The sequence below is a fragment of the Nyctibius grandis genome, chromosome 1, assembly GCF_013368605.1.
Source record: "Nyctibius grandis isolate bNycGra1 chromosome 1, bNycGra1.pri, whole genome shotgun sequence".
Taxonomy (NCBI): Eukaryota; Metazoa; Chordata; class Aves; order Nyctibiiformes; family Nyctibiidae; genus Nyctibius; species Nyctibius grandis.
In genome coordinates, this window is record NC_090658.1 from 80,748,547 (window position 1) to 80,771,793 (window position 23,247).

At 37.7% G+C, this 23,247-nt stretch overlaps 1 protein-coding gene across 7 annotated transcripts in view; it reads left to right on the top strand.

Annotated features, from left to right (window-relative positions):
- The window catches only part of ATG5 (autophagy related 5), an 83,803-nt gene that overhangs the window by 54,798 nt on the left and 5,758 nt on the right, over nt 1-23,247 (top strand). For 6 of the 7 annotated variants that reach the window (XM_068402013.1, XM_068402005.1, XM_068402043.1 and 3 more), the window contains one exon: nt 3,301-3,418. In XM_068402013.1, coding sequence (XP_068258114.1) covers nt 3,301-3,418 — 118 coding nt within the window. Of the gene's footprint in view, nt 1-3,300; nt 3,419-4,386; nt 4,485-23,247 lie in introns of all 7 variants that reach the window. The other variant, XM_068402053.1, reaches the window with a different exon arrangement.

Sequence of the window (23,247 nt, forward strand, 5' to 3'; positions counted from 1 at the left end):
AAAGAGTAAAGTCTTCATTTGTTCTGCAAAGCACAAGATTTGTGGTGCTATGTAGTAGTATAGAAGAACGAGAAATTTCAGTTGCAATAAATAAGTGCAACTTCCTAGAAAATATGTTAACTTAGAGTTGAATATTTCCTTTCACAAAAATTTGATTTGATACTAAGTTGTGGACACAATCAGGGTAAAATGCACTGCGAATTTCGGGCCAGGTGATTGTCTTCATATGGTCATATATTTGAAGGCATTTCCTTTGCAGATCTGTCGTCAGCAATTACTGATTGACTCTCACCTGTTGTATCCTGCAAACGCATCTAGCATCTTCTGAACAGCTCACAGCGACATTGGGGCTAGGCTGTAAAATAAAATAATTTTAAAGCTCTATATTGTGTTGAAGCTATAAAAATCTTAGTAGGAAAAAATGATGGATACTGTACAAATACATGCATTAGGCCTGATGTATATTATTTAAAATTGTCAGTTAACAGTTACGCAGTGATGTCTTTGTGTGTTAGATTAGAGATAGTACTGTTTTACATGATTGATTAAGCAAATATTGTACAAAACACAACATCATGTAAGCAGTTACTCATGTTGGCTATTCCTTCATGTGTTGTTGTAGCACATACTAGAGTAGAAAGTTGTAGTCAAGTTGGGCTTATATTACTAGCTACTACACTTTAAAAGGGGTGATGGTAAGATATTTCTAAAATTATTTTTGCTTCTATATGACTAAGATACTTTGAGAAGTTATCCTATAAACATTCTAGATTGTAGGATGGGACTTTTCTTTTGACTCTTAATGCGTAAAGCATCTGCTGCATGGGAGGGAAGAAGCGTAAGCACATTGGGGTAATACTCTGCCTGTAGGATTATATTTGTGAACCACAAGCTCTGTATAAACAATATGCAGTTACTTTTATCATTTTAACATTGATGGAGACCAGTGATTTTTATTTACATTACCACATCTGTATTGCTTGACACTTAAAATATAAAAATGAATTCATTTTCTATAATGTTTCATGATAGTGACTGAGGATATTGCTTTGCAGCAGTCGGCAACTATGTGGGAGACTTTAGAAAACACATCTTTGTCTTTTCCCTCTGGGCATTAAATTATGATAACTAGGAAAAAAATGATTGTAATTTATTAATAATAATGAGAAACTGCAGTATGCACTTGTGAAATTCTTATCTTAAAAGCCTATTGATGATAACTACCTTTGCCTGCATCCTTCTGCTGGTGTTTATTTCCACTTCTGCTACTTCAGATGGTAAGCACTTGGGAGCTATGATTAGACTTCTGTGAATAATTGATGATTTTTTTAAAATAAACTCGATAGAAAATTGTTTTGGCTATAACAATGTTTTAGGGGTTTTGTTGGTGTTTTTTGGTGGTTTTGTTTGGTTTTCTTTGTTTTTAATGTTTTGGAGGTACACTTCTTCAATTTGGTGTGCTGGAGTTCACTTTTCTAGTGTGGATCTGTCTGAGGTGGGTCCTGCTGGCTATGTGCCTCCCATAATTTTTCAAATGTTCAGACATTTCATTAGCACTGTTTGTATCCACATTCTGCTACCCTGAGGACATACAGAATTGAATACAGCAGCTAGTCAGCTCTTTCTCATCAGTCTTCATAAGAAAAACTGGAAAAAGACTATTTTTCAATTTTTGGACACTGTTGGCAAGAAGTAACAAGTAGCTGCGTGTCAACAGTTCTGCACTGTACTGTCCTGGAATTACTTTGAGGTAGTGTACCACTCTTACAAAAAGACGACTCGCCCTGTTGTTTCACAGAGGTGAAGAGAGGTGAATGACAATTAAGTTGTCATGGTTAATCTACTGCTTGTGGCTTTTCTTGTAGGTAGGTGAGAGACCACATCGTAACTTCCTTTCAAAATTAATTTCTAACTTTCAAATTTTTTACTCTACTTGGTGGTTCTTTTTTTCCCAAAAACCTCCACCAGGAGATAAAATACTTCTTGATGTTGAGTTGTGTTGTTTTGTTTCTATTTTTTAATTACCGTAGTAGGACAGGAAGCACTTTGTGAGCAGTAGAAAACTTAAATTTGAAAGGGGCAGTGGCTTGTATTGCTTTTTCCAATTAAGATAGTATGTGGTGAAAGTGTAATTTGCTGGAGCCCAGTCACCCGTAATGCAGGCCACATCAGCTGCTTTCTGGAGTTAGCTGCTAGCAGAAATTTGTCGGCAACAATTTAGAGCTTGATTAAAATTTTTGGGTTGGTTGAATATGAGGTTTTTAACTTCTGTTTTCTGGCTCGGTGCCCAGTCTGGGAGGAGAAGACAGGTTGTCAGGAAAAAAAAACTTTTTCTGTCCTTTTAATATCAGATGCGTACTGACCCTGGGGTTGCTTATACAAATACTCGAAGAAGGGTTTATCTTAACCTAACCACAGTTCTTAAATAAGTGCATCTGTAGATCACATAAGCTACTTTGCTGCTTCTGCAGCATTGGGAGTTTTATGGCCGATGTTGTGGACAGTGACTGGCAGTAGTTACTGATGTCCATTTGCTTTTTGTCTCCAAAAGAAATTGTGATGTGCAAGACCTAACAAACCCATAGTTGAAATCATTCTGAATTCCTGTGCATATCTGCAGCAGAAGTTGGGCATATATGTTCTTTACATGTGACTAATTCCTTAAGTAGGCAGAAGACTCTAGGTTGTCTGTCAAAGCACAACATTTTTTTTTAATTGTGCTCTGCTTCTTGTGGCTGAAATAGTTTGAATTTTTCAACATAAAATCTACTGGAAAAAATTCACCTGGCTTGAGCTATAAGGGTACTTGTTTGCCATTGAAAGTGCTTAATGTGTTTCTGAAAGGAGGAGGACAGACTATTGCAGAAGGTATTGGATGTTTGTTACAGTATTGCTTTGACTTGGCAAAACATATAGGCGTATGTTGAGCTCCTAAGTTTGCGCTCACTGCTTGTTTTACTTAAACTAAGAATATATTGAAATGTTTTGTTCAAGCAGATCCTAGTCCCATAACAAAGTTTTTCTCTTTTTTTAATGAAAAAAAACACCTCACACTTTTATATCCATTACACAGTTCATAAATTATCTTCACATTTTTCTGAGTGTCAGCTTGCTTTCAATTGTTAACAAACTCTCCTGCATTTCATGATATGAACGGAATGCAAGGGGGGAAAAAAAGCTAGATGTTGTTTCTGCTTCAACCTCTTGTTCTGTCGTATCTTCTGCCTGTCTCAAATAGTAATACTGCATATTTGCATGGTACTTAAATTGTTGGTTTTGCTAATTTTGTTATTAAAACAGGCAACAACAGAGAGACCTTTTATACAGAAGCTATTTCGACCAATTGCTTCAGGAGGACAGTTGCATACTTTGGGAGATCTTCTAAAAGATGTGTGTCCTAGTGCTATCACCTCTGAAGGTACTGTAGAAATAACTTTTGTCCAATAAGATAATTTTTTCTGTTGATTTACTGTTTGTTTTTGGTTTTTTTTTTTTAATATGGGGATTTTGGAGGTGGAGCTATGTCTCAGTACCAGAGTTTCAGATTTCACTCCTTCCTGGTCCTTTAGTGTGCTCATTATGCATCATCTGCACTTTGGCACTCCTGAAAAATTAATCTCTGGGAGTTTTATTTTAAAATTTGTATACTCCTTTGCCATCATGCTGTTGTTAGGAAATAACATGTGAATGTTTTTGTTGCATTTTTAACAAATATTTTTAAAGCAGTGTCAATAGAAGTTTTAATTTAAGTTACCTTTAGTGTTATATTGCATAAAGTTTTCGTATGTAAAATCTAAAAATTGATAGAAATTGAAGATGTTTTCTGAACACGTTTTTCCCCTGTTGAAGCCCAACCTTTAAAAATGTACCAGAAAAGAGATTGTTAGAAGTATGTAATAGTTTATATATGCTTACTAAGTAGTATTGTGTGACAAGATACCAATTAGTTCATGTAGCATTATATCATTTCATACAATAGCATTTGTTGATCAGCACTTATTCAGAAAAATAAGCATTTCTGGATGTTACTTTAGCCTCAAAGATTATGACTATTGGAACTCTGATATACCTTCTAGGTGGGAAAAATTAAAAGTGATATACTCTGCAAACTGAGATCAAAATTATTTAATGTGAAATGTTTTTCATCTTGTTCTTGCTGTTGTCTTACCAGTACCTGTAAATGGGTATTTTTTTTTTCAGTTAATAAATCACAATTTATTTTGAGAAATGTCTGATACTCTAGAGAAGATCTTGGCACAGAATCTACTGGTGTAGTATCAGCACCTTTTGACACTAAGCACTAAATTTGAAATCCGTGTAAAAATCTGTAAGTTGTACACAGAGTTGTGTAATTCAAAATCAAATAGCTGTCATGGATTTCTTTAGGTATGATGATCTTGGAAATTGACTGGAATCTCAAAGTTTTTTTTACCCGTGTTTAATACTTGTTAACACATGGAAACAATTTCCAAAAATAACAAAAGGTAAGAAAAATATGGAATGTTGTTAGCCATGTGTCTATTTTTCCTAAAGCTACTATAAATTTTAGAGCATAATTTTAGCTAATGCTTTCAACTAACTGTCCAAAAGATAAAGCAAGATACAAATGGATACTTGAATGTTAGCACAAGCAAGTTTAACCATCTTTAAGTATTTAAGTGTGAAGGATCTTACAGACACTAGTGAAAAGGTACAAAGTGAATTTAAAAAAAAAGAATAAGAAGAATGATGCATTTTGACTTGGAAGGCAGTCGATAGCACAAATTAAATGAAACTCAGAAAGCGTTTATGCAAAAGTTATTCCAGAATATAATAGATGATAATTTTTATGTGGATTTGCTAAAGCTGCAGATGGAGAATATGCTAGTTACTGCCTTTATTAAAAGTGTGAATGTAATGTAGTTTTTATCTGAGTACTAGTGACTTGATGCTTCCCATTAGTAGGTCTCCTTTTCAGATGTCAACAAATGCGCCAGCCTTTAATAGCAGAATAGAAATGTGCTATGCTAATTGCTTGCTTCATCTTTGTTATAGGCTAAAAAAACCCTTATACTGTTTAGTCAATGGGGGCAAAAAATTGTGAGTAATAGTACCTATTTTAGTTTCTTTTTCTATCCTTACACTTAGGAGGAGCTATTTGAAATTTGGCAGAAGGGTTTTCTTGTATTGGAATATACTTGTCTGTTCCTCAATAAATCTGCTTAAATTTGGCCAAGTTTTGATCCTTTGTATTCTGCTGAGCAACTTGCAAACTTAAGTTTAATAACTTAGCTCACACCCACATGATGGATCAATCTAGGATTCAGAAGAATTTCTCCTGTAATGCAGCTTTGTATTGTTGCGTTGTTCAGTTGTTCCTCTTATATTCTGAGTGTTCTTCTCCTCCTCTGGTAGGTGACAGAAGGAAAGCTGTCTGAGCTAAATGCAGAAAATAATGTGAACTCTTGGGGAGATATGAGAGTAGACTGATACATAGAGACAGTGGACGGGCTTTCTTCTACTGTAGTTGTACCCATTTGAAGTTGAATACTTGAAATTTAGGAGGTGTCAAAGTTGTAGACTGCCAGTACAATCTTAATTTCCGTACACATGCACACTGATCATTATACAGTTTACAACCACTCCCCACCTCTCATCTCCCTTTGTTTTCTGTGAGACTTTTTTCTTCCTGCACAGGCTGGGTGTATTTTAGTGTCAGGGCTGTGTAGTGAAAAACCATTGTCCTGATAGTTGAAAGGATGGATGGGGAATGAATGTACTTCAGGAAGTGTTATAATTTAGGCAGCTGAATACTGCCTTTGGGAATTGAATTCAATTCTTTCTCCCCTATATGTGATACTAGGCAAGCTGAGTGTTACAAAACCACCCATTTTACAGAGAAGAGCACCAGAAAAATCCAGTGATCAGCGTGAGTGTTCTGCTGAAGAGCTTGCTTGCTTGTACTTGGAACCAGGGAGAGCTCTGGGACTTTGAGTGAGCAAACACAAGGCACTCTCTAAAGTCAGGTTCTAGGTCTCTCATTACTCTTATTCTCTCCCACCCTCAAAAAAAATTGATACTTCTGGCCATAATGTCTCTTTGACTTCAGTGTGTGATCTATAAAATTATGATAATACAGTCTCTTTCCACAGGAAAATCCTGATGAAACAGTTTCTGAAAGAAAAATAGCTTGTGGTCAAGACTGGTTGAATTACATGATACTAAAAATTGTCCTCTTTGGACCTCTTTTTAATCTTCTCATTGTTGTTCTTGTAAACTTTTATGTTTTCCTTAATCTACAATTTATTCTTGTCAAGGCATTAAAATAGTGTTGTAACAAAATAGAAATCATTATCGAAGGTATATTAGAAAATGATAGCAAACTCTTTTCCATATCTGGATTTTCAGACTTTATTCAGTGTTATCAAAGTTTAGATCTACTTAACTTTTCTGAACAAAGGAAATAAAAAAGTAGTATCTCATCAAAGATACGCTAACGACATGGTAGATATTGGTGAAGCAAGTTGTTTTCAACCTTTTTCACTCTTGTTTTAAAAAAGTAATTTAGATATTTTTCCAAGACTCTTTTTTAACCCCCCTCTTTAGTGAATTAATGCATCAGTGACATTAGCTGCATCTTTTTGTCAGTGCAACACAATGAATATGAGCTGCTTTTTCTTTTTCCATCTGTTGAACTTTTTTTTCCTTTTTCCTCTATGGTTTTCTCTTTTCCAATGACTTTTCATTCAACTGGAAGCTTCATGGTAATTGTGGTGATTGCTTGTCTATGGTGACATCCGTAACTGAGCTTTGTGCCGTGGGAACACAGAGAATATATGATTTTCAGACTCGGCATTTGTAGCCATATATGTGAGCTGTTCCTGCTGCCAGATACTTAGGGACCACCACAAGAAGAGGGAGGGAAGGCTTTCAAGAACCACCCACAGTGTCTATATGCCTTTGCTTTAGGAAACGTGGATATAATTAAGTCTCTCTTTTAACTGTGCTGAGAAAAAATATTTCAATGAAAAAACATATTTTTATATATGTGGATTGAATATATATGTTAATTACCGACTGCTGAAAACATGATGTAAAGAATGTTGTCAGAAGTAGAACAGGTTGAATACTGACATTAAAACACTGATAGTGAAATGGTCTTTGTAAAATACTGTGTCAATATTACTTTGGACTGTTACAGACAGTGGGTAACTGTTTAGATACTGCATTTTATTTAAATTAGCTTATGAAACTATTTATTCAAGGCTTTTATTGTTTGTTGAAGTGCTCTAAAAAATAAAAACATGAGCAATTATCCCAACCCATACTTCCCTGTCTCTCCTCAAACTGGTCCTTTATTCAATTATGTATATATTATCCTGCTTAATGAACATGTACATTGCTCACCTTTCTGGATTGCTAAACAGTTTAATCTCCTTAAACTCTTCATCAGAGGCAAACTGATGGATAAAAGTTAAAGGCTTTTTGTCACGGGCATTGTTAGATCAAAGGAAAGAGTGACTTCTGCTAATAGTCTGTCCTTTAACTCTTCAGACTGCAAGGAGTGTTAGCTTGATCTTTTTTTGTCCTTAATCACTGCAGCGGTGTTGTCACGGAGAGTATAGCAGTTTGGAACCCGTTTGTCAAAATGCATATCAAGCAAGTTATACATTCCTAGTAACGATCAGAAAGTGTGAAGAAAAGCAGTACTTTGAATTAGAACAAGAACTAAGAAGCCAGTGTTGTTCTTAAAACTTTTGGCAATTACATTAATTGTCTTGACTGTAAAGGATACCCTGTTCCTCTAGAACAACAACGAAAATGGCTACCTTTATTAGTAGCAAACATCTTTAAGAATAATATAATGCTGAGAGAGCCTTCAGAGAAGATGCTCTCTTTTCACCTTACAGTACTCCTACTGCAGTACTGTGCAGTACTTTCTGCTGGAAGACTATGTTAGAACTGATCAAATACAACCCTCTAATTTTCTGTCTAAATGAGTATTTAGACAGCAAATGTGTTAAATCAGATATTTTCTCATTAGCTGAGTAGTTTTTCCTTGGTGCCTATTTAGCCACTTCACAGGCAGCAGTTGCGGTTATGTGGCAACAGAAATGGTAAGACCAAGTCATCACAGAAGGTGCATCACCTTGCACTTAGTATAACTTGCGTTTAACTTGTTTAATTTTTTTTTTTTTGTTCTGATCCTCCTGTGTTGACATGAAGTTTGGGAAGCAGCAAAGTCCAACTTGACATGTTTAATAAATATTAAAATTAATATTCTCAAACACAAACTAATCTAGTAATCACTTCCTCTGTATTGCAGCCTACTGTAATCTCTCTTTAAGGCATGTTATTATTTGGTTTTCAGTTATTGCAATAATAAATCATAATTTATCAGTTACACAGCAGTTCACAAATGAAAGAAAGACACCTCAGTCTGAAATTTTACTATGGGTAAACCTGTGCTCTATATTAGTACATTTTGTTTACTTAAATTCATTGAAAGGCTGCATACAATGAAATCGAGCTGGGGAGTTCTGTGGTTGTATAGATAATACTTAGCTTGCTATTCATGGACTATTATTCCTGACCTTCTAGAGTAATTGGGAATCCTTACCAGAAGATGTGCCATTTCATTTCAGTTTTCAGTCTTTTACAGTAAAACTTCGCAAGTTCTGCCATTTGAGCATATTAAACTGTGTTTAGTTCTCAGTTGTCGTCATCCCCTGTTAGAGGGGGGGTGTGCTTGGTTTTGTTTTTATGTTTGTTTCTCCCTAGTTGTTCATACTTAAAACTGAGGAAAGCTGGTCTTTTATGTTTTGGGCAATGTTTAATTATTTCAGAACTTGATCCCAGCATCGTGGAAGAGTGGCACTTATTTTTCAGTTCTTTTTTCAACTTATGTTGACCCATCTTATTTTCTTTCATGTCAGTGGCTCTCCAGCTGTTTCCTTTTTTCCCTGCATCATGCTCCTTCAATACCTCTATTCTAGTCATACATAAGTCTTGCTGTCCTTTGTTAGTCTTTTAATATGTGCTTTTGCATCCTTTAAAATTGGCTTTTCTACCTCTTTGACTAAGCTCACCATAATTTTTATAACTATTTTTGTAGTTTTTCAAACCTTAGCTGATTTCCTAATAGAAATAGACCTAGGTCTTCAGGGAAGTAGTTACTCATTGTCACTTCTGGTTTAGTTCTTCTTGCTTTCCGTCCTTTTGTCCTGTGGTATTCCATTATCTATACTTGTACTTCAGTTTCCTTAAGTTTTCCAATAATTTTTTGTACCATTGGATATGAAAATCTAAGATATTTAGATACCTAGGGACTGTCTCTCTCTGTCAACATTTTTCCATTTCCCAGTTTAGATCTCTTGGTTTTCATATGTCCTTCAAGAAGACTGATGTCCTGGTTACTAAGAGAAGTCCAGAATGAAATTGTCCAGTGTCTCCCTTTTCATTCACCATTTTACACTCCTAAAATTGTACAAAGATCCTTTCCAGCCAACAGTCCAAAGTCCTAGTTTTACTTCTCATAGACTGTGCAACATGTAGTTTTGAATCTAAGCTCACGACAGGTGTCTTTTTTATTTTAATATGAAACACCCATTCAGGAGGACTCCAGGGTTAGAATCAGATTATTCTGATTATTCATGCTACAGCTTGTAAACTCGTCTGATCTTTTTTCCTGTGCTTGTGGATGCCACTTGCACAGACAAAAGTTGATCCTTTAATTGGACAGCTCTTGTGTGGTAAAGTGGAATAGTCAGCAGTAGTTCCAGTTCCAGAAAATTAGGCGGTCTTTCAAATAACGTGAGAGTTGTTACTATTTGTGAGAAGATTTAGTGTACAATGGAGGAACAGACTAAGATGAAGCTTGATATTGCTTGTGGTCTCTTAGACTGCATAGTTATACTTTCTATGCAGGTAAGGAAGAGAAGATGTGAAGACCGTGTTGTTGCCTGCAAATATAGCATAAGGTCACATAGCTGATATGGTAAACACACTACTTATCAGTATTCTTCCCCAAATTGCTGAATAACAAAATTAGTTATCTGTGCCTGAAGGAGATAGCACCATGGCTATTTTTCCCTACTGTCTAATAACCTCTGTCTTACTGAGATTAGGTAATTAGACTACCTGCTTACAGCAACAATGTTGTTTATGGCAGATAAATAAAATTGTTATCTATCTGTTGCTGCTAGAGAGGTCGTGCTGCGTTTCCCCATGGTTTTATGCATCTGATGATAGGTATTCCTGTTGCCCATTAAGGGGCCTTTGTTTCCAGAAGTAGTGATACCAGTTATGAACTTCAGAGCTTATCAAATTTTAAAAAACCCACGTGACTAATTCACAGCAATTAAAAATTAATTTGTTTAGTAGACATTGATGAGGTTCCTGTAAAAGAACATCCTGATATTGTAAACAGTTCATTTAGAAATGGTGACTCATCTCATTAAGAGAAGGGGATGAACACAGTATGATCTTAGATAACTACAGAGCAACAACTGCAGGAGGAAACACTGTTGAGTTCAACAGAATGCTATGAAGAGGCAAAGGGTTAAAATGATAGAAAACAAGAGTTGTTCTGGGGGGAGGGAAAGACTTCTTTCCTCTTCCACACTAGAAATTTAAGACATTGTGCATAATGCAAAGATAAAAATTGTATAATGCAGAAGGAAACAGTTTTCTTCCACTGCTATCATGTCTAAACAATTCTGGATACAATTTTAATTTGCCAGTGTTGTTGAAGTCTTCATAAAACTTGTTTTGATTTTTGTCTCATGCTTCCTTGAAGACTCAACTGGTAAACATTTGGACATAATGACGCAAACAGTAGGCTATCAATCAATCCCAGTTTTCACAGCATTGTTGTTCATTCAGAAAAGCTGTGTGAACTGACCTCTTTCTACAGCAGTGTCATTAATTCTTTCAGAAATAAAACAAGGATCAAAAAGACTTTCAGGATTTTTCTCTTAAGACTTGCTGTACTGGATGATTTTGTAAAATTAGGGATCAACTGTTTTCAATTAACTCTCAGCTTTTTTTAATGTATATTGTATGGGAGACTACATATTAATTGGTTTTGTTCTCCCTCAGTTTTCTAAGCATTTACTTCTAGTAAGTTAGTCAAACAGAAAATTGAATTTAGATTAGGTTTGCTGTGTAGGCTTCTAATTTTGATGCAAGTGACAAATAGTGCAATAGAAGGAGGTAAATGTATGCAGTGTGAACGTCTTTGGATTGACATGAAATGTAACTGGGCTTGCTCTGTCTGAGGTCAGAATTAGCTGGACCGTGGGAGCTGCACAGCACCATCCCAGTCCTTGCTGCTCCAGTGGTGAGCAAACTTAGGAAGCTTTTGCTCCCCTTGTCTACCTAGTAAGTTTGACTGCTTGTGCTCTCTGCAGGCTGGTCTCTGTTTTTCAGTGCTGTGGAGGTACAGCGTTGAAATATTTTTCCAGACCACCTAAATTTAGAAACATAACTAGCCCTGGTCGGGTTTAGGCAGTTTATTAGCCACATTTTCATAACACATGGATATGACAATATTGTGAACAGGTAGTGTGCAGGCATACTAAAAGATGATTACAAGCTAGTCCACTGTCTCTTCTGCTGCGAGAGTCATCTTGCAGGTCAGAACTGAACTTCAGACCAATACTTACGCTATTCCGCGCTCCTTGTATCCTTGACTCAATGGTGCTCTCCATGTTAGAGGAGGTCATCATGCACATCTCCTTTCTGGTGTGAGTCATTATTTGTGCCTGTTATCTTTTCCGAACTAGGCCATCTGCTTGGATTATCCTGCTGCATCTGCCTTTCATCTACTGGCAGTCCTGGTTAACTGGAGAAGTTCCAGCTGACTGGAAATTAGCAACTGTAACTCCCATCTACAGGAAGGGCCGGAAGGATGATCCAGGGAACTATAGGCCTGTCAGCCTGACCTCTGTGCCAGGCAAGGTGATGGAACAGATCATCCTGAGTGCCATTACACAGCACATACAGGACAATCGGGGCATCGGGGCCAGCCAACATGGATTCATGAAAGGCAGGTCCTGCTTGACCAACCTGATCTCCTTCTATGACCAAGTGACCCGCTTAGTAGATGAGGGCAGGGCTGTGGATGTAGTCTATCTAGACTTCAGTAAGGCATTCGACACTGTCTCCCACAGCATCCTCCTAGACAAACTGGCTGCCCAGGGCTTGGATGGGTGGACTCTTAAATGGGTTAAAAACTGGCTGGATGGCCGAGCCCAGAGAGTGGTGGTGAATGGGGCAAAGTCCAACTGTCGGCCGGTCACTAGTGGTGTTCCCCAGGGCTCAGTTCTGGGGCCGGTGCTGTTCAATATCTTTATAGATGATCTAGACGTAGGGATTGAGTGCACCCTCAGCAAATTTGCAGATGATACCAAGCTGGGTGGCAGTGTCGATCTGCTGGAGGGTAGGAAGGCCCTACAGAGGGATCTGAACAGGTTAGATAGATGGGCAGAGACAACGGCATGAGGTTCAACAAGAACAAGTGCCGGGTCTTACACTTCGGCCACAACAACCCCATGCAGCGCTACAGGCTGGGGGAAGAGTGGTTAGAAAGCGGCCCGGTGGAAAGAGACCTGGGGGTGCTGATCGACAGCCGGCTAAACATGAGCCAGCAGTGTGCCCAGGTGGCCAAGAAGGCCAATGGCATCCTGGCCTCTATTAGGAATAGTGTAGCCAGCCGGTCTAGGGCAGTTATTGTCCCTCTGTACTCAGCACTGGTGAGGCCGCACCTTGAATACTGTGTCCAGTTCTGGGCCCCGCACTTCAAGAAAGATGTTGAGGTGTTGGAGTGAGTCCAGAGGAGGGTGACCAAGCTGGTGAAGGGTCTGGAGGGTATGACCTACGAGGAATGGCTGAGGGAGCTGGGGTTGTTTAGCCTGGAGAAGAGGAGGCTCAGAGGTGACCTTATTGCAGTCTACACCTACCTGAAGGGAGGTTGTAGTGGAGTGGGAGTCGGCCTCTTCTCCCAGGCAATTAGCGATAGGACAAGAGGACATAGTCTCAAGCTTCGCCAGGGGAGGTTCAGGTTGGACATTAGGAAGAATTTCTCCTCAGAAAGGGTTATTAGACATTGGAATGGGCTGCCCAGGGAGGTGGTGGAGTCACCATCTCTGGATGTGTTTAAGAAAAGACTGGACATGGCACTTAGTGCCATGGTCTAGTTGACATGGTGGTGTCAGGGCAATGGTTGGACTCAGTGATCCCAGAGGTCTCTTCCAACCTGGTTGATTCTGTGATTCTGTGATTCATCTGTCTGACTTCTGACTTTTTGATTTTATTTTTTTTTTCCATCCACACACACCTACCTGTCCCAGTTGCTTTTTTTTTTTTTTTAAGGTGGGGTGGAAAGATTATTTTTTTTCTGTGTTAAAATTGCATGCCTTTTGATTTAATAGTTCTTTTTGATCAAAAGCGGGGGGAAGTCCAGAGGTTGGCTTGAGATTGTAGAATTAATAGTCACGACTACAGAATTAATTAATATAGAATTAATTTGTCATGACTACACAGAAAGGTGCAGACAATGTGAGATTCAGTAGTGCGGCAGCTGTGCTGTTTATATGGCTTCTTGTTGGCCGTCTTCATTTCTAAACAAGCTCTTTGCATATTCAGAGAGGGCTTCTGTGTATGCAGAATGTTCTGGCTTGCTTGCTCTCAAAAGAAAGGAGAAAACATGGTGAGGATCTGGGTCTGGTTGTGATTTTTCTGCATGGGATTTCTCAGGAAACAGCAAGAATAATTTGGTTTTAAGGATTGCTCTAACTTACCTCAATTGACTCTACAAGGATTATCTGTTTGGTAGCTTGTGAGCCCTCTGCCCCTTTGGTAGCAGCAAATGGGATGAAATTTAGCAAGTCCAAATACAAGATTCTGCACCTAGGATGGAGTAATGCTGGGCACAAGTATAAACTGGGAGAGGAGCGGCTGGAGAGCAGCCCTGCGGAAAGGGATCTGGGGTGCTGGTCGCCAGCAGGCTCAATACGAGTCAGCAGTGTGCCCTGGCAGCCAAGAGGGCAAACCGCATCCCAGGGTGCATCAAACACAGCTTAACCAGCTGGTCAGAAGAGGTGATTATCCCACTGTATTCAGCGTTGGTGCGGCCTCACCTTGAGTACTGTGTGCAGTTCTGGGCCCCACAATTTAAGAAGGGTGTGAAGATCCTTGAATGCATCCAAAGGAGGGCAGCAAAGCTGGCGAAAGGGCTGGAATGCATGATGTCTATAAGGAACAGCTAAGGGCTCTGGGTTTGTCTAGTTTGCAGAAAAGGAGGCTGAGGGGTGATCTCATTGCTCTCTACAGTTTCCTGAGGAGGGGATATGCAGAAGGAGGTGCTGGTCTCGTCTACCTGGGATCCAGTGATAGGACGTGTGGGAATGGTTCAAAGCTGCATCGGGGAGGTTTAGACTGGATGTGAGGAAGCATCTCTTCACCGAGAGGGTGATCAAACACTGGCAAAGGCTTCCTAGAGAGGTGGTCAATGCCCCAAGCCTGTCAATGTTTAAGAGGATTTGGACAATGCCCTTACTAACATGCTTTAACTTTTGATCAGCCCTGAATTGCTCAGGCAGTTGGACTAGATGATCATTGTAGGTCCCTTCCAACTGAAATAGTCTCTTCTATTCTAGTCTTTCCTCTTCCATCCAGCAATTTTCCTAATATCACAAGAGTAATGTGCTTTTTCTTTGTGAGTTTGAAGTGGTTTCTGGGCATGCACATGCATGCACATTCAAAAGGGTAGAATGTAGGAAGAGGTAGAGCAAATAGGGAAATAATCCTGTTTCTCGGACAAGCCTTTGGAATTTTGTTCAGCTTCAGCTAAATTTGTTCTGTCGGCCACCCAATAAGTTTTATTAGTATCAGACTCCAGACTATTCTCTTTAGATTTGTCTGAAGGCCAATGACTATTCAGGCACAACAAAGTTTAAGTCTATTATTAACAGTAGTAGTATGAAATGGAGAAAGTAAAATCCTCCACAGAGCAAAATAACTTTTTCAAAAGTTAGCTTATTCTGTTTGGAAATCACAATCCAGCACTTCTAAAATTCTTTGCAGAAGAGAGGTGGGATTTTTCATCCTAGAGCAGTCTGCTTCATAGGCTGTAGTACAGCTGCACTTCCTGGGAGCATCAGCGTCCTACCCCCAAATCCCTGATGGAATGCTACGGATCTGAAAATCTAGGCAGACAAGAAAAGGTGGTGGAAGATTACTAGAAAATGGGCAAGTTCTCTGTCAGTAAGCTGCCATGCATATGAGTTTTAGGAAAACTGTTGGAGTCAAAGCATCTTGACAAAATATTTTGGTTGTGGTGAATTTTCAGTTTTAAAAGGAGTATTTTTTGTGTTTTAGGAGGAGACCTCAGGTTCTTTATGCACTGTACAGACATTGCAGTGTGTTCCCACAGAATTTATCACTTACACAAAAGATGAGTGAAGAGAGACAAAAAGGAAGGAGAAATTAGAGGCACAGAGGGGTGATGTGGCACCTGCTCACACTGAGGTCAGTAGCAGAGTTAAGAATTGGATTTTTTTGAATCTTGATCTAAATCAGTCTGTCTCACCCCAAGGAGATCCCAGAGGTCACTCAGTATGACTGAGCCATCAAAAACTTCAGAGAAAAAAAACCAAAACAAACCTTTCTTCTAGTTTCTCATATATCCTTACTCACAGAAACAAGCATGTCAGCAACAGCTGAAGTATATAGACTTACAGGAGATTTTTTTATGGTTAGTTTCATAGAAAATGTGAGAATGCTCTAAAATTTGGGGTTTTTTTCAGGAGGGCTCATCATCCTGTTAACATTCATATACTGTATAATCACTGCTGCCTTTAGTGCTGTAACTGGTGAAAGTGGAACTGGAGACTTTAGTGGGTCTACCAAAGCTTTCAGGAGACAGCAGTAAATCTCTGTGAAGGTTTGCAACGTTAAGTTCTCAACCAGGACACTGCAGTGCAGAACTGGATTTAGACATTGTGGTGTCAGTGTTTTTATTTATACTAGTTGACAAAAGAGGGCTAGAACATCTGTTGTTTGTGCTGCATGACTATTAGCAGTTCTCTGGCCTAATTTTTGTCTAGGCCAGTTAATACTCTCCCAGAAAATTTGAGCAGTGTTCATGGATTAACAGTCTGGGGACTGTTCTGAGTAAGCAATATGGAGGGGGAGATGGCTGAACAGGCATGAGCTGTTCTCTGGCACTTGCCCTGAGGTCCAGAGTGTGGGTTCTGGTCCATTTTATGAGCTATAGCTATACCTTTAAATTAGGTATATGTACTGTATCTTTAGGAGAGGGATGAGTAAAATCATTCCTGTCTTCCTTGCTTCTCTCTTGCAGTCTTGTTCTGTTCTGCCTTGATGTATATAGGCATAACCTGATTTTCCCAGGAGATAGATATCTTACAGGGCTAAAAAGAAGAGAACCTGCAAAACTAAAGGACCTACAAAAAACAATTAGGAGAAAAGTAGCAGCCTTACCAGTAATGTAAAGCAGAATAATCCACTAATAAACACTGTCCTACTCTCTTCTCTAAGGATTCAGCACCACTTGTTAGTAGTTGCCTCCTTTTTGAATGCCTCATTTTAATCAGAGATATTAATAACTTCACATTCAGTGTATAAATTGTACTTTCTATCTTATTTGGCACCTGTAGCCATTTGAAGAACATTTGTAAGAAAATACAAGGTAAAACCTCTCCTTATGTCAAAGCCAAAGTCTTATGCAGTGGCTTGGCATGTGCACAGAGGTGCTACATTCATTGAAGATTGGAACGCCTCTCGTGGTCCTTGCCATTTTTCCTGACTGTATCTTCATCACACTTAAAATGGCAAAATACAGTGGGTGTCTACACTTTGAGAAGCTTCACTAAGTCCAGTATCTTAATGCAAACTGTTACTCACTGGCCATTTAAGCAAAGAAGCCAGATGTATGGACCAGATAAACAAATAGATGCCATTCTGCCACTTGTGATGCTGGGGATCAGTATTCTCAGATGGAAGGGTGGTTGCAAAGCCAGTTCTCTTTAAAATTGCAAACTAACGCAGCAAAATTATCTGTAACTCATTTCAGAGCTATGGACTTGCAGTATTTTGTCCACATAGCTAATGATTCGTAGTAATAGTGCTGTCTAATTACTGATACTAACTTAGCTAATTCTGTTTGCAAATGCTGTGTGTATGCAAGTTTTATGGATCTACTTTTCTGCTGTGAAGTGGAAAAATACTTTCTGAACTCTAAAATAAAAGAATACTTAAGTTACTAGTCAAACTCTCTTTAAAGATTACATGATAATCTGTCAGCTTTGAAGCTAACTCTCTTGATATTTTGGAGTGGAAAAATGAAAATGAAGTTTTGATGAAAATTCACTTCCAGTCTTAACTCTGAACAGGTAGCTGTTTTATGTGGGGTTTTTTATTATTTTTTTTAAGTCACTGTTCAGTATAAAGAGCCCTTCAGGTATTCCATTACTCCTTTATCCATTCTTTCTTGAATTTTTCAAGGCTAAATTATTTAATTTTACTATAGTAGAGATCTCTAAATACTTTAATCTACTAGCTGTTCAAAAGAATTTACAGTACATGTACAGAAAAAGATATTTCATGTGTGCAAATTCTATTGCTTACTCATTAAAGAATTTATTTTTCAATGAGTAAGGGCCCGGAAGAATCTAATGTAAGTATTTTAGCAAGGGTTTGTATTTCTCTGATAAACAGCACTCCCCTTCTGTTTGTGATCACAGGATGAAAGCTTTCTAAGCTTGTATATGTACATTTTTACTGCTACATCATGTAGTGTGCTCTTAAGATTGAGATCTCATTCCTCAGGAAGCATTTCTGTCTAAGATTAATTGCCCTTTTAAAATCAGTGTTTGATGTATTCCTTTGGCTATATCCTGACTCAGTTTAACCCTCTTTGACCTGACCCCACTGACTATTACCGCCATGGCTGAAGCAGAAATCCTTCAGCTTGATGTATGCAGTACAGACTTGAGCCTGTGGTTTTTCACATCGATGGATTCAATTAGCCAAGTTTTTACTGATCAGCTTAGCAGAGGTTGAAGAATTTGTTAGACATGGAACAAAACTGTCCGTACTTTGGGGTTAATGGAATAGCTCATCTCCATTTTCATGTTTAGTTTGCTTGTGAAGTTGTTTACTTTGTTAAATATCACAATAATATTGCTGGAGGTAGCATTTTAAAAAAGGCAAAACCAGTTTATTTTTCTCCAGTTAAATGGAGAAAAGTACAAAACATGAAATAGCAACCATTAAGCCTTTGATCTGTATATATCCCTTATCACTTTTCAGGCAAACGTTTTTAAATTGTAATTATGTCCGAATGTCCACTTTTGAATTTGATTTATTAAACTGGGCAGATAAACAAACAATTACCATTATGGATTGATGAAAACAACTAAACTTGCTTGTCTTTTCTGTATTGACAAGGATTTTTCAGCAACAGTAATCCTTCTTTATTTTGCCTTGCTACGAATAGTTCATCATTTGATTAGCTGAAAAGTTCATTATAAAAGATGGACGGCCGTTAGAATTGAAGAATATTTGCAGGCATGATGTAAATTATAGTAACTTGAAAACGAAGTAAAATAGAGGTTGAAAGTTCAAGAATGCCATTAAAAACCTTTAAAAGTGTATGAATGTGCATATGCATAGGGAATATATAATATGATTGTATAGAGAATTTTCTATTTAATTGTTTGGCATAACAGTATTTTGAAAACAATGACATTATAAAAGTTCTCATGAACTATTAGCAACAAGAGGTCTTTTACAGCAAATTGATTTGCTTATATCAGTCTTCATAGAGAAAAATATCAAATGTTTCTTTTTTTTTCAATAACCATATTGATTACATTTAGCTCCCTAGCTATATACAGAGATAGCCTTAATTCTGAAGGTCAGTTGTATACAGTTTAGAGGGAAAGGAAACCTCAGTCCTACTTAAGGGCATGGTGCATGAAAGGATTAACTTCTTGTAAGTCAAGATGCCCACTGTTTAAAAAAGCCACACTACTTCTTAAAGTGATTTAGCTCTCCCTCAACAATGGAGAACTTCATGGATGAGTTGGACTCAATTTGCCACGCATTCAAGCGCTTTGCTTTTAATGCACACCTTGCCTGTTCCTTGTATATATAAATGTATTGTGTCCTTACTTGTTACATGGAACAGCAGCATCATTTGCACTGAACTTTGCCGCTTGGTTCACATGTGCATAGTCAAACTTAAACATATTGCAGAAAATCGTTTTATAAGCTTCAATTGCTAACCCCAGTCTTATAAAACTAGCACAGGTTTATTGCTGGTTGAGGGCTGAGGCTAAGGCACTGATGCTAAGGAAGAAGGGGTATAAGAATATTTCCTGGGAGTTTCACCTTATAAAATTTCTTTTTTTTTTTTTTTTTTTTTTATGCCTGAAGCTAGATATTCGATGGGAAGCATCTCAGGCTCAGTCACTGTAGGGTTGTCTAAAACATTTTAACTGCTAAAATGTTAGATGTTTAAGAAAAGTATTTTAGGGTTCTGTCATAAATTAGTTTGGGACCTATTACAACAACCCCATTAAAAAGCTGCTATTAAATACATAAGAATAAAATTTAAAAAAACCAAAACAAAACAAAAACAAACAAAAAAAACCCCAACAAAACCAAAAAACAAAGTTTGGTTAAGTAAAGCTTTCATTTCCATACTCTATCTGCTTTTCCATTGAGTGGCATGAACTCTTACAGCAGGAAAAATCCCCTTGATTGTCTTAGATGGTATTACTGTCAGTGTTAACTGTTTTGGACTGCATGGACAATTGTTAAAAATAGTCTGCTTAGGCAACCTGGACTTACTGGTGTTAGAGGCCAAATTCACTTTCTCTAAAAACTTTTTAATAGAATAGAAAAAAGTTTTCTAGTCTGTTTACATACTTTCTGGCTGCTGTGAGATTAGAAGTGTAATCCAAGTTCTCATAAACTGCTCCAAAGTTCAATAAACTTTTGCTTGTGGCAATTAGTTTAATCCACATTTTTTGTTATGTTTCAGAAATATGGCTGGCTAACCTGAGGATAGACTTGAGGTAGATGACAGGAAATAACGAGAGGAAAAATTGCATGGAGAAGACAATGATGAATAGGGATGATGCCAAGTATTTGATTTGATCGCAGTGTTTAATGATAGTTAATGTAGATTATAATGTTGCATATTCATCTGCTTTCATTTTGGGGATAGAGAAAGCTAGGACTGTGCTGGAACATAATCCAGGGAATTTAATCATACTAAGAACTGTGACAAATAAACTTTTTTCCTCTGCTTTAAGTCACAAATGTCTGAACTCAGGTAGGAGATGTTTTTGCCACAAGATCATACAGAGATCAGACAACTGGCCTGTGTCAAAACATGTAAAGAAATACAGCCGTAATTAAAGCCAAATCGGTGAATATGGACTTCATGACAATGTCGCAATGGAGGAATACTTGAGATATCTTGCATGGAGTTACACTTTTGTAGTCAAGTACTCTGCAAGAACAGACGTCAGTGAGGTTGATATAGGTCTAGTTCTATCATAGCATTTTGGACTAAGAAGCAGTGGTTCTTATGAGGGGCTCTGGTAAGATGACATCAAGGTGCTGTAAGGGTGAAATTGAGATGTAATATGAATGACAAAACACTCCAGGATGGAGAGGGACTTATGTTTTGAACTGTTTATTTTGGAGAAGAATTAAAAAAAATCAAAATAACAAGATAGAAAAGATAGGTTAAACACTCCTGTTATCTGTAAGGGGTTGTTCAGTAAACCTATTAAAAATTAACATTCCTTTACAAAGAGATTTTTAAGCAAAATACAAAGTTGTGGATTTTATTTACTATTAGTTGTCTTCGAGGCCAGAAACTTGCCATAGTTAAAAGCTGTCTGGGATATTTGTGTGGGTATCAAGAATATCAAGAGCTGAGAACATACATTTAGGAAAACTATGACCGTCAGTTTGAGCAATTGAACTCATGTTACTGCCAATGGTTAAAATGAGAGAGATTCTCACGTTGCTGCCAGTTAACAAGATCTACCTGATTGATTATTTATATTCATACCAGGCAGTTGGATTATATCCAGGAACTGAAGTTCTTATTCCCCAAACCACATCTTGTGTTTGAAACAATGTTTATTTCAGATACAGAATAATTTTGAGGAACACGATGACTTGTTCTGACGGGTGTGTTGACCATGTATTTCTGTGTGCGAGTTCTTCACCTGAAATCGGCATTAGTGGCTTTCCCCAGGGCTGGCAGGATATGTAGGCAGGAAGGAAAAGTCAATCCCGTGCTTTCGTGTCATGTATCAGCCTGTAAATTTTTGAGGTCAGAGGAACCTTTTGTTGTGGCTAGGCTGTTTTAGAGTCAGCTTTGCGGAATCTTTTGTGTGTTCTTGGTCAGAGGATACTGAACAGCATATCTTGCTGATTGTGATCCAGTATATCATTTATGTTTCTGTTTAAACTGATAATTATTCCAAATTAGGGGAGAGGAAGGGAATAAGGATTTTGGTAGTTTATGTGCGATTAAAGTGAGGCCAAAGGTGTGTTAAGACTGCTATGGAAAATGAGTCACTTCTAGCAATGGAGTCTGCCACTGTGATGAGCAGCGTCCTTTTTGCAATAGGGTGGAATTCACAGAGAAGTAAGGAAAGCCTGGGATATGATGGCTGAAATAGGCTAGTGTGGAGCTTCTGAAAACTCATACCGAGACTGTATTCTGTTTTAAAAATTTTAACTAAAAACACCTTGGCTTGACGGAACGTATAGTAACCTTAGACTTTGAAGCTATCATTTCTTAAATATAAAACATTTTGTATCATTAAAGAGAACTTCAGTGTTCACTGTCTGAAGTACCTGTGCTGAGCTTGTTCAAAGAGCAAAGGCCAAGAGATTTGACCAAGCTCAACTTTTTTTGTATGCACTTCCCATAAAATTGCATAGGTATTGAGTACCTGTTAGTAGTCAGCTGAGTAGGTAAGATTTGTTAAAAATAGAAATTTGTTTTTCCATTTGAGACCTTTATATTGAGGTGATCATTACTGTGGAATCTGAACATCTCATCATATTTCTGTACTTCGATTGCTATTACACATACACATGCTAGAAACTGATTGCAGAAATGTTCCGGTTAGATTTGAATTTATGAATGGAAAAGCCTGAAATAATGTTTTAACTTCTAATCTTCTTTTTAAAAAATATGATACCTAAGAAAAGCAAAGTGTGAATATTTGATTTATAGATGAGTTGAATTCATTCCATAGCTAAGCTTGCTTACTGAGCAAAGAAATGTTTTGCCGTAAATTAAAAAAGATAAGGTATCTGGCTAAAATAAATATTACAAAAGTGATGTGAAAATGTTCATAAATACCCCTTAGCTTAATTTTTAAGTTTATGGATATTTTATGAGCATATGTGATTTTTTTGTAGCACACGCAATGAAAACAATTGTGAAGCTTGTTTTGTTGTAAATGGTATCCAGTCGTCATTTTTAATATGAGACATGAGACGGAGCTGTTTTCAGGTTTGGACAGGTTGTTATTGGAGAGAGATGCTGTTCATCAGTTTCAGCGCTAGCAGTTGAAAGATCCCTGTATCGAATTGAATGATAACTGACAATATTGATGTTTTGGGTTTTTTAGAGATGTTACCTATTTAAAGTGCAAAAAGGGAAGTACGTTCATCAAGTGCTTTTTCATTTATATTCTACTACTGGTGCAGAAATCAGGGGAGTACTACTTCTTTAGACTATGAGGCTTGTCTGGGGATGTGTCTTCTGTGTATGTCCTAGAATACCCAACTTGAGGTGCCTAGAGAGGGGAAGGATGGCTTCAACCACTGTCCAGTTCTTTCTTACCAACAGTGGTTACAGGTTAGAACATAGTCTTTGAATTTACTTGCTTATATAGTGTAGTCTTTTGTAAATAATTGCACATAATTTCATATGCAATCCCTCTGTGCTACACCAGAAGTCTAGCTTTCAAGAAGGAAATTTTCACCTTTGCTTGCCAGGACTTAGCCCCACCCAGCTTTGGCTTTAGGCATTAAAAATTGAGTCAGCAATATCTGTCAGTAATGAACTTAGTGGTTGCATCTACACATGAAGCACATTACTGAAAGCTAGGTATCTCTAAGTAATTTTCTAAGAGATCCTGAAGAGGTAGATGAAAATCTACCAGTGAAGATGTTGGTGTGTCTTTTCAGATTCAG